This window comes from Bombina bombina, chromosome 3, assembly GCF_027579735.1.
Source record: "Bombina bombina isolate aBomBom1 chromosome 3, aBomBom1.pri, whole genome shotgun sequence".
NCBI lineage: Eukaryota > Metazoa > Chordata > Amphibia > Anura > Bombinatoridae > Bombina > Bombina bombina.
In genome coordinates this window covers 1,115,267,537-1,115,282,956 of record NC_069501.1, presented here as the reverse complement: position 1 = coordinate 1,115,282,956, position 15,420 = coordinate 1,115,267,537, and the positions used below count along the sequence as shown (strand labels likewise).

The 15,420-nt window shown below is 41.2% G+C and overlaps 1 protein-coding gene across 1 annotated transcript in view; it reads right to left on the bottom strand.

Moving 5' to 3' along the window:
• Positions 1 to 269: 269 nt before the first annotated feature.
• Positions 270 to 15,420, bottom strand: part of HMGB1 (high mobility group box 1) — a 45,000-nt gene continuing 29,849 nt past the window's right edge. The window contains exons 3-5 of the mRNA XM_053708474.1: positions 8,515 to 8,660; positions 8,230 to 8,404; positions 270 to 1,315 (exon numbers count right to left, since the gene is read on the bottom strand). Coding sequence (XP_053564449.1) covers positions 1,142 to 1,315; positions 8,230 to 8,404; positions 8,515 to 8,660 — 495 coding nt within the window. The 3' untranslated portion in view covers positions 270 to 1,141. The remainder of the gene's footprint in view (positions 1,316 to 8,229; positions 8,405 to 8,514; positions 8,661 to 15,420) is intronic.

The following is a 15,420-nucleotide window of genomic DNA, read 5'->3' as shown; positions in this document are numbered from 1 at the left end:
AAAGGGATAGCAAAATCAAACTTGCATGATATTTTAAGTCACAAATTCACTTTTATTTTCAAATGTGCTTTGTTCTCTTAGCGTCCCTTGTTGAAAAAGAATATGCACATATTTTACACTAGTGGGAGCTAGCTGCTGATTGGTGCCTGCACACATTTGTCTCTTGTGATTGGTTAACTAGATGTGTTCATCTAGCTGCCAGTAGTGCAATGCTGTTCCTTGAGCAAAGGATAACAAGATAATGAAGCAAGTATAATTATAGAAGCAAATTGAAAAGTTAAAATTGTATGTTTTATCCAAATCATGAAAGAAAATGTTGGGGTTTTGTATCCCTTCAATTGCAAAACAGCTTAGTATTGAGAATAAAAAAAGCCCTAAGAAAATCACACGAGATCTTGCTCACTTGCCACCAAAAAACATCAGACTGAAAGAAACAGGTTGAAGGGAATCCTTGTGTAAAGCCAAAATTGTGGCAAATAGCGTTAACCTTTCAGTTTGATTAGCATTACGTAATTTTTATTCATTAGTTGGCTCTGAGTATTTAAAAGAAAAAAAACATCCTTTTTATCTATATAAAGTGAAAAAAAACTGGTCAACACAAATATTTAAAAAAACAATACCATAAATTAATTCATGCTTTGCTCAAAGGGTAATCAGGGATTAAAACACAACCACACAATATTATGTTAAGTTTTCACATAAAGCAAATTTGTTAATTAAAAAAAAAAATATTTACTTAGAAGCAATCAGAATGTGAACAAAATGTTTTGCAATTACAGAGTGGTATTTAGTTAAAAAAATAGATACAAAGAAAATTGAACACATAGAATAAAATGATCACCATCCCCACTCAAACAAATTTGTGCTGGGCACCAACATGAACCTTTCCCAGTCTCCATGCCAATTTACAACCCCTAACTGTACATGGCAAAAATAGTGGCAACTAAAAAGCCACTATACCCTTTCCTATCTAAAAACACATTTGGTATTATGTTGACTACACAAGAAAAGAAACAAAAACAAAAAAAAAATGAGAACAAAAATTAAAACAATACAATACACGCATTATATTTCTTTTTCTTTTAAATGAGTTGTGTACAGGGGGGTTTAACTGCTATACAGACAAAGCACCAAGAAATATTTAATCATCATCTTCTTCCTCTTCTTCCTCCTCCTCTTCTTCCTCCTCCTCGTCGTCATCATCTTCATCATCATCATCATCATCGTCGTCATCTTTTTTCTTGCTCTTTTCAGGTTTGGCAGCAGCTTTTTTTGCTGGTTCAGGCTTTCCCTTAGACCGGTAAGCTTTTATATCCTTCAATTAAAAAAAGCAAAAAAAGTATCTATATATTAATAAACTGTCACACAACATGCATTATATATTACAGGATAGAAATCTCATACTATACCAGAAAATAGTAATTAGGTAGCTAAAAACCAGGTCACTTTTTCCCCATTTGGTGGTACGTTGCCATGATTTGCTGTCCGAAAACAAAATGGATGGGCAGCACATGACCTTCTTAATAATGGTAAATTGATGGGGAAGGAAAAATAAAAATAAGTTGGAAAACACTGCCACCTTCTGCAGAGAGCCAGTGTATTGAAAACATATTTACTTTTCTCACTGAAATGATGTTCAAATTTAAAATTTTATATCCTTTATAAGAGTCTAGTGATATCTAGATGTAGCAAGAGACATTATCCTGTGTCTAAGCAAATCCCATCTTGATATCACAAGAAACAGCTACAATAAGAATTATAAAACACACTGCTCTGTGCAAGGCTCCAAACATCAAGTTATTGTGCTAGTGTTAATATCCTTAATGTAAACGGCATATAAGAGTGCAAAGAAAAAAATTGCTCTTTAACAAACATTAAAAAATATTACAATATGTACTGTGCTTACACACTGATACCGATTAACTTTAATGGTTTATGTTTTTGAAGATTCCAAGAAAAAGCTTATTAGAAAAAGAAAAAAAACAGAATTTATGTTTACCTGATAAATTACTTTCTCCAACGGTGTGTCCGGTCCACGGCGTCATCCTTACTTGTGGGATATTCTCTTCCCCAACAGGAAATGGCAAAGAGCCCAGCAAAGCTGGTCACATGATCCCTCCTAGGCTCCGCCTTCCCCAGTCATTCGACCGACGTAAAGGAGGAACATTTGCATAGGAGAAATCATATGATACCGTGGTGACTGTAGTTAAAGAAAATAAATTATCAGACCTGATTAAAAAACCAGGGCGGGCCGTGGACCGGACACACCGTTGGAGAAAGTAATTTATCAGGTAAACATAAATTCTGTTTTCTCCAACATAGGTGTGTCCGGTCCACGGCGTCATCCTTACTTGTGGGAACCAATACCAAAGCTTTAGGACACGGATGAAGGGAGGGAGCAAATCAGGTCACCTAGATGGAAGGCACCACGGCTTGCAAAACCTTTCTCCCAAAAATAGCCTCAGAAGAAGCAAAAGTATCAAATTTGTAAAATTTATTAAAAGTGTGCAGTGAAGACCAAGTCGCTGCCTTACATATCTGATCAACAGAAGCCTCGTTCTTGAAGGCCCATGTGGAAGCCACGGCCCTAGTGGAATGAGCTGTGATTCTTTCAGGAGGCTGCCGTCCGGCAGTCTCGTAAGCCAATCTGATGATGCTTTTAAGCCAAAAGGAGAGAGAGGTAGAAGTTGCTTTTTGACCTCTCCTTTTACCAGAATAAACAACAAACAAGGAAGATGTTTGTCTAAAATCCTTTGTAGCATCTAAATAGAATTTTAAAGCACGAACTACATCCAAATTGTGCAACAAACGTTCCTTCTTTGAAACTGGATTCGGACACAAAGAAGGCACGACTATCTCCTGGTTAATGTTTTTGTTAGAAACCACTTTCGGAAGAAAACCAGGTTTAGTACGCAAAACCACCTTATCTGCATGGAACACCAGATAAGGAGGAGAACACTGCAGAGCAGATAATTCTGAAACTCTTCTAGCAGAAGAAATTGCAACCAAAAACAAAACTTTCCAAGATAATAACTTAATATCAACGGAATGTAAGGGTTCAAACGGAACCCCCTGAAGAACTGAAAGAACTAAATTGAGACTCCAAGGAGGAGTCAAAGGTTTGTAAACAGGCTTGATTCTAACCAGAGCCTGAACAAAGGCTTGAACATCTGGCACAGCTGCCAGCTTTTTGTGAAGTAACACAGATAAAGCAGAAATCTGTCCCTTCAAAGAACTTGCAGATAATCCTTTCTCCAAACCTTCTTGAAGAAAGGATAGAATCTTAGGAATTTTTATCTTGTCCCAAGGGAATCCTTTAGATTCACACCAACAGATATATTTTTTCCATATTTTGTGGTAGATTTTTCTAGTTACAGGCTTTCTGGCCTGAACAAGAGTATCAATGACAGAATCTGAGAACCCTCGCTTTGATAAGATCAAGCGTTCAATCTCCAGGCAGTCAGTTGGAGTGAGACCAGATTCGGATGTTCGAACGGACCTTGAACAAGAAGGTCCCGTCTCAAAGGTAGCTTCCATGGTGGTGCCGATGACATATTCACCAGGTCTGCATACCAAGTCCTGCGTGGCCACGCAGGAGCTATCAAGATCACTGATGCCCTCTCCTGATTGATCCTGGCTACCAGCCTGGGAATGAGAGGAAACGGCGGGAATACATAAGCTAGTTTGAAGGTCCAAGGTGCTACTAGTGCATCTACTAGAGTCGCCTTGGGATCCCTGGATCTGGACCCGTAGCAAGGAACCTTGAAGTTCTGACGAGAGGCCATCAGATCCATGTCTGGAATGCCCCACAACTGAGTAATTTGGGCAAAGATTTCCGGATGGAGTTCCCACTCCCCCGGATGAAAAATCCGCTTCCCAATTTTCCACTCCTGGGATGTGGATTGCAGACAAGTGGCAGGAGTGAGTCTCCGCCCATTGAATGATTTTGGTCACTTCTTCCATCGCCAGGGAACTCCTTGTTCCCCCCTGATGGTTGATGTACGCAACAGTCGTCATGTTGTCTGATTGAAACCGTATGAATTTGGCCTTTGCTAGCTGAGGCCAAGCCTTGAGAGCATTGAATATCGCTCTCAGTTCCAGAATATTTATCGGGAGAAGAGATTCTTCCCGAGACCAAAGACCCTGAGCTTTCAGGGGTCCCCAGACCGCGCCCCAGCCCACCAGACTGGCGTCGGTCGTGACAATGACCCACTCTGGTCTGCGGAAGCTCATCCCCTGTGACAGGTTGTCCAGGGACAGCCACCAACGGAGTGAAACTCTGGTCCTCTGATCTACTTGTATCGTCGGAGACAAGTCTGTATAATCCCCATTCCACTGACTGAGCATGCACAGTTGTAATGGTCTTAGATGAATTCGCGCAAAAGGAACTATGTCCATTGCCGCTACCATCAAACCTATTACTTCCATGCACTGCGCTATGGAAGGAAGAGGAACAGAATGAAGTACTTGACAAGAGTTTAGAAGTTTTGATTTTCTGGCCTCTGTCAGAAAAATCCTCATTTCTAAGGAGTCTATTATTGTTCCCAAGAAGGGAACCCTTGTTGACGGAGATAGAGAACTTTTTTCTACGTTCACTTTCCACCCGTGAGATCTGAGAAAGGCCAGGACAATGTCCGTGTGAGCCTTTGCTTGTGGAAGGGACGACGCTTGAATCAGAATGTCGTCCAAGTAAGGTACTACTGCAATGCCCCTTGGTCTTAGCACCGCTAGAAGGGACCCTAGTACCTTTGTGAAAATTCTTGGAGCAGTGGCTAATCCAAACGGAAGTGCCACAAACTGGTAATGCTTGTCCAGAAATGCGAACCTTAGGAACCGATGATGTTCCTTGTGGATAGGAATATGTAGATACGCATCCTTTAAATCCACCGTGGTCATGAATTGACCTTCCTGGATGGAAGGAAGAATTGTTCGAATGGTTTCCATTTTGAACGATGGAACCTTGAGAAACTTGTTTAGGATCTTGAGATCTAAGATTGGTCTGAATGTTCCCTCTTTTTTGGGAACTACGAACAGATTGGAGTAGAACCCCATCCCTTGTTCTCCTAATGGAACAGGATGAATCACTCCCATTTTTAACAGGTCTTCTACACAATGTAAGAATGCCTGTTTTTTTATGTGGTCTGAAGACAATTGAGACCTGTGGAACCTCCCCCTTGGGGGAAGTCCCTTGAATTCCAGAAGATAACCTTGGGAGACTATTTCTAGCGCCCAAGGATCCAGAACATCTCTTGCCCAAGCCTGAGCGAAGAGAGAGAGTCTGCCCCCCACCAGATCCGGTCCCGGATCGGGGGCCAACATCTCATGCTGTCTTGGTAGCAGTGGCAGGTTTCTTGGCCTGCTTTCCTTTGTTCCAGCCTTGCATTGGCCTCCAGGCTGGCTTGGCTTGAGAAGTATTACCCTCTTGCTTAGAGGACGTAGCACTTGGGGCTGGTCCGTTTCTGCGAAAGGGACGAAAATTAGGTTTATTTTTGGCCTTGAAAGACCTATCCTGAGGAAGGGCGTGGCCCTTGCCCCCAGTGATATCAGAAATAATCTCTTTCAAGTCAGGGCCAAACAGCGTTTTCCCCTTGAAAGGAATGTTAAGCAATTTGTTCTTGGAAGACGCATCCGCTGACCAAGATTTTAGCCAAAGCGCTCTGCGCGCCACAATAGCAAACCCAGAATTTTTCGCCGCTAATCTAGCCAATTGCAAAGTGGCGTCTAGGGTGAAAGAGTTAGCCAATTTGAGAGCATGAATTCTGTCCAAAATCTCCTCATAAGAAGAATCTTTATTGAGCGCCTTTTCTAGTTCATCGAACCAGAAACACGCTGCTGTAGTGACAGGAACAATGCATGAAATTGGTTGTAGAAGGTAACCTTGCTGAACAAACATCTTTTTAAGCAAACCCTCTAATTTTTTATCCATAGGATCTTTGAAAGCACAACTATCTTCTATGGGTATAGCTGTGCGTTTGTTTAGAGTAGAAACCGCCCCCTCGACCTTGGGGACTGTCTGCCATAAGTCCTTTCTGGGGTCGACCATAGGAAACAATTTCTTAAATATAGGGGGAGGGACGAAAGGTATGCCGGGCCTTTCCCATTCTTTATTTACAATGTCCGCCACCCGCTTGGGTATAGGAAAAGCTTCGGGGGGCCCCGGGACCTCTAGGAACTTGTCCATTTTACATAATTTCTCTGGAATGACCAAATTCTCACAATCATCCAGAGTAGATAACACCTCCTTAAGCAGGGCGCGGAGATGTTCCAATTTAAATTTAAATGTAATCACATCAGGTTCAGCTTGTTGAGAAATTTTCCCTGAATCTGAAATTTCTCCCTCAGACAAAACCTCCCTGGCCCCCTCAGACTGGTGTAGGGGCACTTCAGAACCAATATCATCAGCGTCCTCATGCTCTTCAGTATTTTCTAAAACAGAGCAGTCGCGCTTTCGCTGATAAGTGGGCATTTTGGCTAAAATGTTTTTGATAGAATTATCCATTACAGCCGTTAATTGTTGCATAGTAAGGAGTATTGGCGCACTAGATGTACTAGGGGCCTCCTGTGTGGGCAAGACTGGTGTAGACGAAGGAGGGGATGATGCAGTACCATGCTTACTCCCCTCACTTGAGGAATCATCTTGGGCATCATTTTCTCTAAATTTTGTGTCACATAAATCACATCTATTTAAATGAGAAGGAACCTTGGCTTCCCCACATACAGAACACAGTCTATCTGGTAGTTCAGACATGTTAAACAGGCATAAACTTGAAAACAAAGTACAAAAAACGTTTTAAAATAAAACCGTTACTGTCACTTTAAATTTTAAACTGAACACACTTTATTACTGCAAATGTGAAAAAGTATGAAGGAATTGTTCAAAATTCACCAAAATTTCACCACAGTGTCTTAAAGCCTTAAAAGTATTGCACACCAAATTTGAAAGCTTTAACTCTTAAAATAACGGAACCGGAGCCGTTTTTATATTTAACCCCTTTACAGTCCCTGGTATCTGCTTTGCTGAGACCCAACCAAGCCCAAAGGGGAATACGATACCAAATGACGCCTTCAGAAAGTCTTTTCTGTGTATCAGAGCTCCTCACACATGCATCTGCATGTCATGCTTCCCAAAAACAAGTGCGCAATAGAGGCGCGAAAATGAGGCTCTGCCTATGATTAGGGAAAGCCCCTAGAGGATAAGGTGTCCAATACAGTGCCTGCCGGTTATTTTACATAAATCCCAAGAATAAAATAATTCCTCAAAGCTATGAAGTATTAAAATATGTTTATATATCAATCGTTTTAACCCAGAAAATGTCTACAGTCTTAAAAGCCCTTGTGAAGCCCTTTTTTTCTTATGTAATAAAAATGGCTTACCGGATCCCATAGGGAAAATGACAGCTTCCAGCATTACATCGTCTTGTTAGAAATGTGTCATACCTCAAGCAGCAAAAGTCTGCTCACTGTTTCCCCCAACTGAAGTTAATTCCTCTCAACAGTCCTGTGTGGAAACAGCCATCGATTTTAGTAACGGTTGCTAAAATCATTTTCCTCTTACAAACAGAAATCTTCATCACCTTTCTGTTTCAGAGTAAATAGTACATACCAGCACTATTTTAAAATAACAAACTCTTGATTGAATAATAAAAACTACAGTTAAACACCAAAAAACTCTAAGCCATCTCCGTGGAGATGTTGCCTGTACAACGGCAAAGAGAATGACTGGGGAAGGCGGAGCCTAGGAGGGATCATGTGACCAGCTTTGCTGGGCTCTTTGCCATTTCCTGTTGGGGAAGAGAATATCCCACAAGTAAGGATGACGCCGTGGACCGGACACACCTATGTTGGAGAAAAAGGAATTAGGTCCCTATTAAAGGAAGAGTAAACCATTTTTTTGCTGAAAGATAATCATAAAAATAAAGTCAGCAATACACATGAGAGCATGTGCAGTTGTAACGGTCTGTCACCTTACAATTTGCAGAACTGACCATCACTTACAATACATTAAAAAAAATGCTTATAGGGGTGTGGCTGGCACCAGGAGCTGAGCTCCACTTTGAACATAAATCAAAGCTTAAACAGTCTTGTTTAAAATAATACTTTCTAAGGCAGTATGGTGGGTTTTTTTTGTTCACGATTCTCTTTCTGCAAAGAAATTCATGCTTACTGTCCCTTTAAAAAAAAAAAAAAAATACTGTGTTTATTACAGATACAGTTTTTAAATTGATTAACCTTTATATATTTCTCCTTCAGCTTAGCAGCTTTTCTTTCATAAGGCAGCTTGTCATCTGAGGAAGTGTTATTCCACATTTCTCCCAGTTTTTTTGCAACATCTCCAATGGTCGCACCTGGGTGCTCCCCTTTGATTTTAGGACGAAATTCCGAGCAGAATATGAAGAAAGCTGAACTGAATGAAACAAAAGAATAAAGAGACATATACACTATCTTTTTTTAATTAAAATAACCTATCCATGTTTTACATCTAGAAGTTTATTCTAAATATAAGTCATGCCTTACGGTGGTCTTTTTGGTTCATTTGGATCCTTGAACTTCTTTTTTTTCTCTCCTTTAGGTGGGATGTAACTCTTCATTTCTCCTTCATAGCGAACTTTGTCAACTTTTGCCATGTCTTCAAACTTTGATTTCTCTTTAGCAGACATAGTCTGCAAATAAAAAATGTATAGTTTAATTTGCATACATTTAACAGTCATTTTACTTTGTAAACAATCGTATTCTAACTGGCGTATATGTGCACGTGTATGCATTTTATCAGTGTTTCTGCTCCCTCCAAAAGGATTATCGGTTTTATAACTTATTTAATTGACCGCCAATGTTTCTTTTTTCAAAAATACTTCTGCTGTGTCACACACTACAAATATATAAATGTTTCTATCTTGAATAAATCAATGTTTTATTGTCATATTTGCAGAAGTGTGTCCCTATACACCAGTGATGCAATGCCAGTTGTCCTTAACAGCCAGTTAGAATTAGTGAGAAAAAGTACTGCATTATTCTAAAATAAAAAAGCAAAAATATATATATGTAAATTCAGCCTTTTTTTTTTTTAGCATATATTTAAAAGTTTGCTTAAAATGTCCATTTTAGAGTCTTACAGACCCTGAAAAATCAATCAAACCTGTTTCTATGTATAAGATTGGAGGAGAGAAGGGAAAGGTGATGACAGAAAGCTTGAAGTTTAATAAAGTTGAGGATGAAAAGTATTTTCCACAAGGATAGCAATACTAGAACAAGGGCTCATGGTTGCAAAGTAATAGGTCAAAGAGTAATTTGTGTATGTATTTCATTAAAGAAAAGGTGGTTGAGATTTCCAATACAGAAAAATATATCAAGGTAATCTGAGAATGCCAAGCATATGCACAAGGATATCAGCCTTCAAAATGTATGCATGTTTCTAGGATGTTTTGATTGATAACTTAATTTAATTAAAAACAAAATTTATGCTTCCCTAATAAATTTCTCTCTCTTGTGGTGTATCCAGTCCACAGGTTCATCCATTACTTGTGGGATATTCTCCTTCCCAACAGGAAGTTGCAAGAGGACACCCACAGCAGAGCTGTCTATATAGCTCCTCCCCTAACTGCCACCTCCAGTCATTCGACTGGAGACAAGTAAGAAAAAGGAGAATCTATAGAGTGCAGTGGTGACTGTGGTTTAAAAAATAAAAAACACCTGCCTTAAAGTGACAGGGCGGGCCGTGGACTGGATACACCACAAGAGAAATAAATTTATCAAGTAAGCATAAATTTTGTTTTCTCTTGTAAAGGTGTATCCAGTCCACGGGTTCATCCATTACTTGTGGGATACCAATACCAAAGCTTTAGGACACGGATGAAGGGAGGGACAAGACAGGTACTTAAAACGGAAGGCACCACTGCCTGTAAGACCTTTCTCCCAAAAATAGCCTCCGAGGAAGCAAAAGTATCAAATTTGTAGAATTTAGAAAAAAGTATGAAGCGAAGACCAAGTCGCCGCCTTACAAATCTGTTCAACAGAGGCCTCATGTTTAAAAGACCATGTGGAAGCTACCTCTCTAGTAGAATGAGCTGTAATTCTTTCAGGAGGCTGCTGGCCAGCAGTCTCATAGGCTAAACAAATTATGCTTCTTAGCCAAAAAGAAAGAGAAGTTGCCGAAGCCTTTTGGCCATTCCTCTTTCCAGAGTAGACAACAAACAATGCAGATGTTTGACGAAAATCCTTAGTAGCTTGCAAATAAAACTTTAAAGCACGAACCACGTCAAGATTGTGTAACAGACGTTCCTTCTTTGAAGAAGGATTAGGACACAGTGACAGAACAACAATTTCCTGATTGATATTCCTATTAGATACTACCTTAGGAAGAAAACCAGGTTTGGTACGCAAAACTACCTTATCTGCATGGAAGATCAGATAAGGAGAATCACACTGCAAGGCAGATAACTCTGAAACTCTTCGAGCCGAAGAGATAGCTACTGAAAACAGAACTTTCCAAGATAAAAGCTTGATATCTATGGAATGCAAGGGTTCAAACGGAACCCCTAGAAGAACATTAAGAACTAAATTTAAACTCCATGGCGGAGCAACAGGTTTAAACACAGGCCTGATTCTAACCAAAGCCTGACAAAACGCCTGAACGTCTGGAACATCAGCCAGGCGCTTGTGCAAAAGAATAGACAGAGCAGAAATCTGTCCCTTTAAGGAACTAGCCGATAATTCCTTTTCCAATCCTTCTTGGAGAAAAGATAGTATCCTGGGAATCTTGACCTTACTCCACGAGTAACCCTTGGATTCACACCAATGAAGATATTTACACCATATCTTATGATAGATTTTCCTGGTGACAGGCTTTCGAGCCTGAATCAAGGTATCAATGACCGACTCGGAGAAACCACGTTTTGATAAAATCAAGCGTTCAATCTCCAAGCAGTCAGACGCAGAGAAACTAGATTTGGATGTTTGAATGGACCTTGGAGTAGAAGGTCCTGCCTCAGCGGCAGAGTCCATGGTGGAAAGGATGACATGTCCACCAGATCTGCATACCAAGTCCTGCGTGGCTACGCAGGTGCAATCAAAATCACCGAAGCTCTCTCCTGCTTGATTTTGGCAATCAGACGAGGGAGGAGAGGAAACGGTGGAAACACATAAGCCAGGCTGAAGGACCCGGGCACTGCTAGAGCATCTATCAGCATCGCCTGGGGATCCCTCGACCTGGACCCGTAACAAGGAAGCTTGGCGTTCTGACGAGACGCCATCAGATCCAGTTCTGGTTTGCCCCATAATTGAATCAGCTGGGCAAATACCTCCGGATGGAGCTCCCACTCCACCGGATGAAAAGTCTGCCGACTTAGAAAGTCCGCCTCCCAGTTCTCTACTCCTGGGATATGGATAGCAGATAGATGGCAAGAATGAACCTCCACCCATAAAATTATCTTTGAAACTTCCATCATTGTCAGGGGACTCCTTGTTCCCCCTGATGGTTGATATAGGCTGCAGTCGTGATATTGTCCGACTGAAATCTGATGAACTTGACCGCAGCTAGAGTTCCAGAATGTTTATCGGAAGGAGGGCTTCTCCTGAGTCCACAAACCCTGAGCCTTCAGGGAGTTCCAGACCGCACCCCAGCCCAGAAGGCTGGCATCTGTCGTCACTATAGTCAACTCTGGCCTGCAGAAACTCATTCCCCTGGACAGGTGAACCCAAGATAACCACCAGAGAAGAGAATCCCTGGTCTTTTGAATCTGTGTAGTCCCCATTCCACTGATTGAGCATGTAAAGTTGAGGTCTGAGATGTAGGCGGGCAAACGGAACTATGTCCATTGCCGCTACCATTAGGCCGATCATTTCCATACACTGAGCCACTGACGGCCGAGAAGTGGAATGAAGAACACGGCAGGAAGTTAGAAGCTTTGATATCCTGACCTCCGTCAGAAAAATCTTCATTTCTACTGAATCTATCAGAGTTCCTAGGAAGGAAACTCTTGTGAAGGGAGAAAGAGAACTCTTTTCTCTGTTCAGTTTCCACCCGCGAGACCTCAGAAAGGCCAGAACAATGTCCGTTTGGGACTTGGCGATTTGAAAAGTCGACGCCTGAATCAGAATGGCACCGTTGCTAACCCGAAGGGAAGAGCCACAAACTGGTAATGCCTGTCTAGGAAGGCGAACCTTAGGGACTGATGATGCTCTCTGTGAATCGGAATGTGTAGATAAGCATCCTTTAAGTCCACGGTAGTCATACATTGACCCTCCTGGATCATCGGGAGGATGGTTCGAATTGTCTCCATTTTGAAGGATGGGACCCTGAGAAATTTGTTTAGGATTTTGAGATCCAAGATGATGGTCTGAAATTTCCCTCTTTTTGGGAACTATAAACAGGTTTGAATAGAAACCCTGCCCCTGTTCCTCTCTTGGAACTGGGTGGATCACTCCCATAACCAGTAGGTCTTGAACGCAACGTAAGAATGCCTCTCTCTTTATCTGGTTTGCAGATAATTGTGAGAGATGAAATCTCCCCTTTGGAGATGAACCTTTGAATTCCAGAAGATAACCCTGGGAAACAATCTCTAATGCCCAGGGATCCTGGACGTCTCTTGTCCAAGCCTGGGCGAAGAGAGAAAGTCTGCCCCCTACTAGATCAGGTCCCGGATCGGGGGCTACCCCTTCATGCTGTCTTAGAGGCAGCAGCAGGCTTCTTGGCCTGCTTCCCTTTGTTCCAAGTCTGGTTAGGTCTCCAGACTGGTTTGGACTGGGTGAAATTTCCCTCTTGTTTTGCATTAGAGGAAACCGAAGCTGCGCCACCCTTGAAGTTTCGAAAGGAACGAAAATTATTCTGCTTGGTCCTTAATTTGCTGGACCTATCCTGAGGAAGGGCATGACCCTTTCCTCCAGTAATGTCAGAGATGATCTCCTTCAGACCAGGCCCGAATAGGGTCTGTCCCTTGAAGGGGATGTTAAGAAGCTTAGACTTTGAAGTAACGTCTGCTGACCAGGACTTAAGCCATAGCGCCCTGCGCGCCAGAATGGCAAAACCTTAATTCTTAGCCGTCAGCTTGGTTAAATGAAAAACGGCATCAGAAATAAAGGAATTAGCTAACTTAAAGGGACACTATACCCAAACATTTTCTTTCATGATTAAGGTAGAGAATACACTTTTAAACAACATTCCAATTTACTTCTATTACCTAATTTGCTTCATTCTTTAGATATACTTTAATGAAGAAATAGCAATGCACACGGTGAACCAATCACAGGAGGCATCTATGTGCAGCTACCAATCAGCAGCTACTGAGCATATCTAGATATGCTTTTCAGCAAATAATATCAAGATAATGAAGCAAAATAGATAATAGAACTAAATTAGAAAGTTGTTTATAATTGTATGCTCTTTCTAAATCATGAAAGAAAAAAAATTGGGTTTCATGTCCCTTTAAGAGCTTTAATCCTGTCTAAAATATCATCTAACGGGGTCTCTACCTGTAGAGCCTCCTCAAGAGACTCGAACCAGAAAGCCGCTGCAGCAGTAACTGGGGAAATGCATGCAAGAGGCTGGAGAATAAAACCTTTATGTATAAAAAATTTCTTAAGGAGACCCTCCAATTTTTTATCCATAGGATCTAGGAAAGCACAACTGTCCTCGACGGGGATAGTTGTATGCTTCGCTAGGGTAGAGACTGCTCCCTCCACCTTAGGGACCGTCTGCCACGAGCCCCGTAAGACGGCATCTATGGGAAACATCTTTTTAAAAGCAGGAGGGGGAGAGAACGGCACACCTGGTCTATCCCATTCCTTAGTAATAATTTCCGAAAACCTCTTAGGGACTGGAAAAACATCAGTGTAAACAGGCACTGCAAAGTACTTGTCCATCTTACACAATTTCTCTGGAACTATAATGGGTTCACAGTCATCCAGAGTCGCTAAAACCTCCCTAAGCAATAAGCGGAGATGTTCAAGCTTAAATTTAAACGCTGTCATTTCAGAATCAGACTGAAGCAACGCCTTCCCTGAATCTGAAATGTCACCCACAGATAGAAGCTCTCCTGCCTCAGCTTCTGAGTATTGTGAGGGTATATCGGACACAGGTATTAAAGCGTCAGAAAGCTCTATATTAATTCTGGCCCCAGAGCTGTCTCGCTTTCCTTGTAACCCTGGCAGTTTGGACAATACCTCTGTAAGGGTATTAGTCATAACTGCCGCCATACCCTGTAAGGTAAAAGAATTAGACGCGCTAGATGTACTTGGCGTCACTTGAGCGGGAGTTATAGGTTCTGACACATGGGGAGAGCTAGATGGCATAATCTCCCTTTTTTCTGTCAGAGAATCCTCTGGAGATAAATCTTTAAGCGCCATAATATGGTCTTTATAGTTTATAGAAATTTCAGTACATTTGGTACACATTCTAAGAGGGGGTTCCACCATGGCTTCCAAACATATTGAACAAGGAGTTTCCTCTATGTCAGACATGTTTAACAGACTAGTAATGAGACAAGCAAGCTTGGAAAACACTTTAATAAAGGTGAAACAGTAATTAAACAAAAACGCTACTGTGCCTTTAAGAGAAAAAAAACTAGCACTTAAACTGCAAAACAGTGTAAAAATATAGTAAAGTCTTCGAAATTTTTACAGTGTGTGTAAGGGACTAAAGCAACATTGCATCCACTTGCAAATGGATGATTAACCCCTTAGCATTTTCTAGAACTTATTTCATCTCTCTAGAAATAAAAATACTGAACATACCTCAAAGCAGGTAATCTGCAGACCGTTCCCCCAACTGAAGCTTTCTTCCATACTCTTCAGTTATGTGTGAGAACAGCAATGGACCTTAGTTACAAACCGCTAAGATCATCAACCTCCAGGCAGAATTCTTCATCTAATTTCTGCCTGAGAGTAAAAACAGTACAACGCCGGTACCGTTTAAAAATAACAAACTTTTGATTGAAGATAACACTACACTAAGTCACCACTTATCTCTTGATACTTCCCTTGTCGAGAGTTGCAAGAGAATGACTCAGGGTTGCAGTTAGGGGAGAAGCTATATAGACAGCTCTGCTGTGGGTGTCCTCTTGCAACTTCCTGTTGGGAAGGAGAATATACCACAAGTAATGGATGAACCCGTGGACTGGATACACCTTACAAGAGAAATAAGTTTTATTGAAAAGATTGTGATTCAGAAAGAACATACAATTTAAAACAAAGTTTTGAATTTATTTCTATTAGTAAATTTATATCGTTCTCTTGGTATCCTTATTAACCTTTTCTTGACATTAGGACGTTCCATGCCGTCCGGCTGTACTGAAGCCAACAGAACTTCCTGAATGATATTGGGTTATGGTGGGCATGCCTAGCATTGTAGGCTCACCCCCCTGACCCGATCCCATAATTTAAATCTCACGATCCCGTGATTTCAATTTGTTTACATCGGAACGTTGTTCA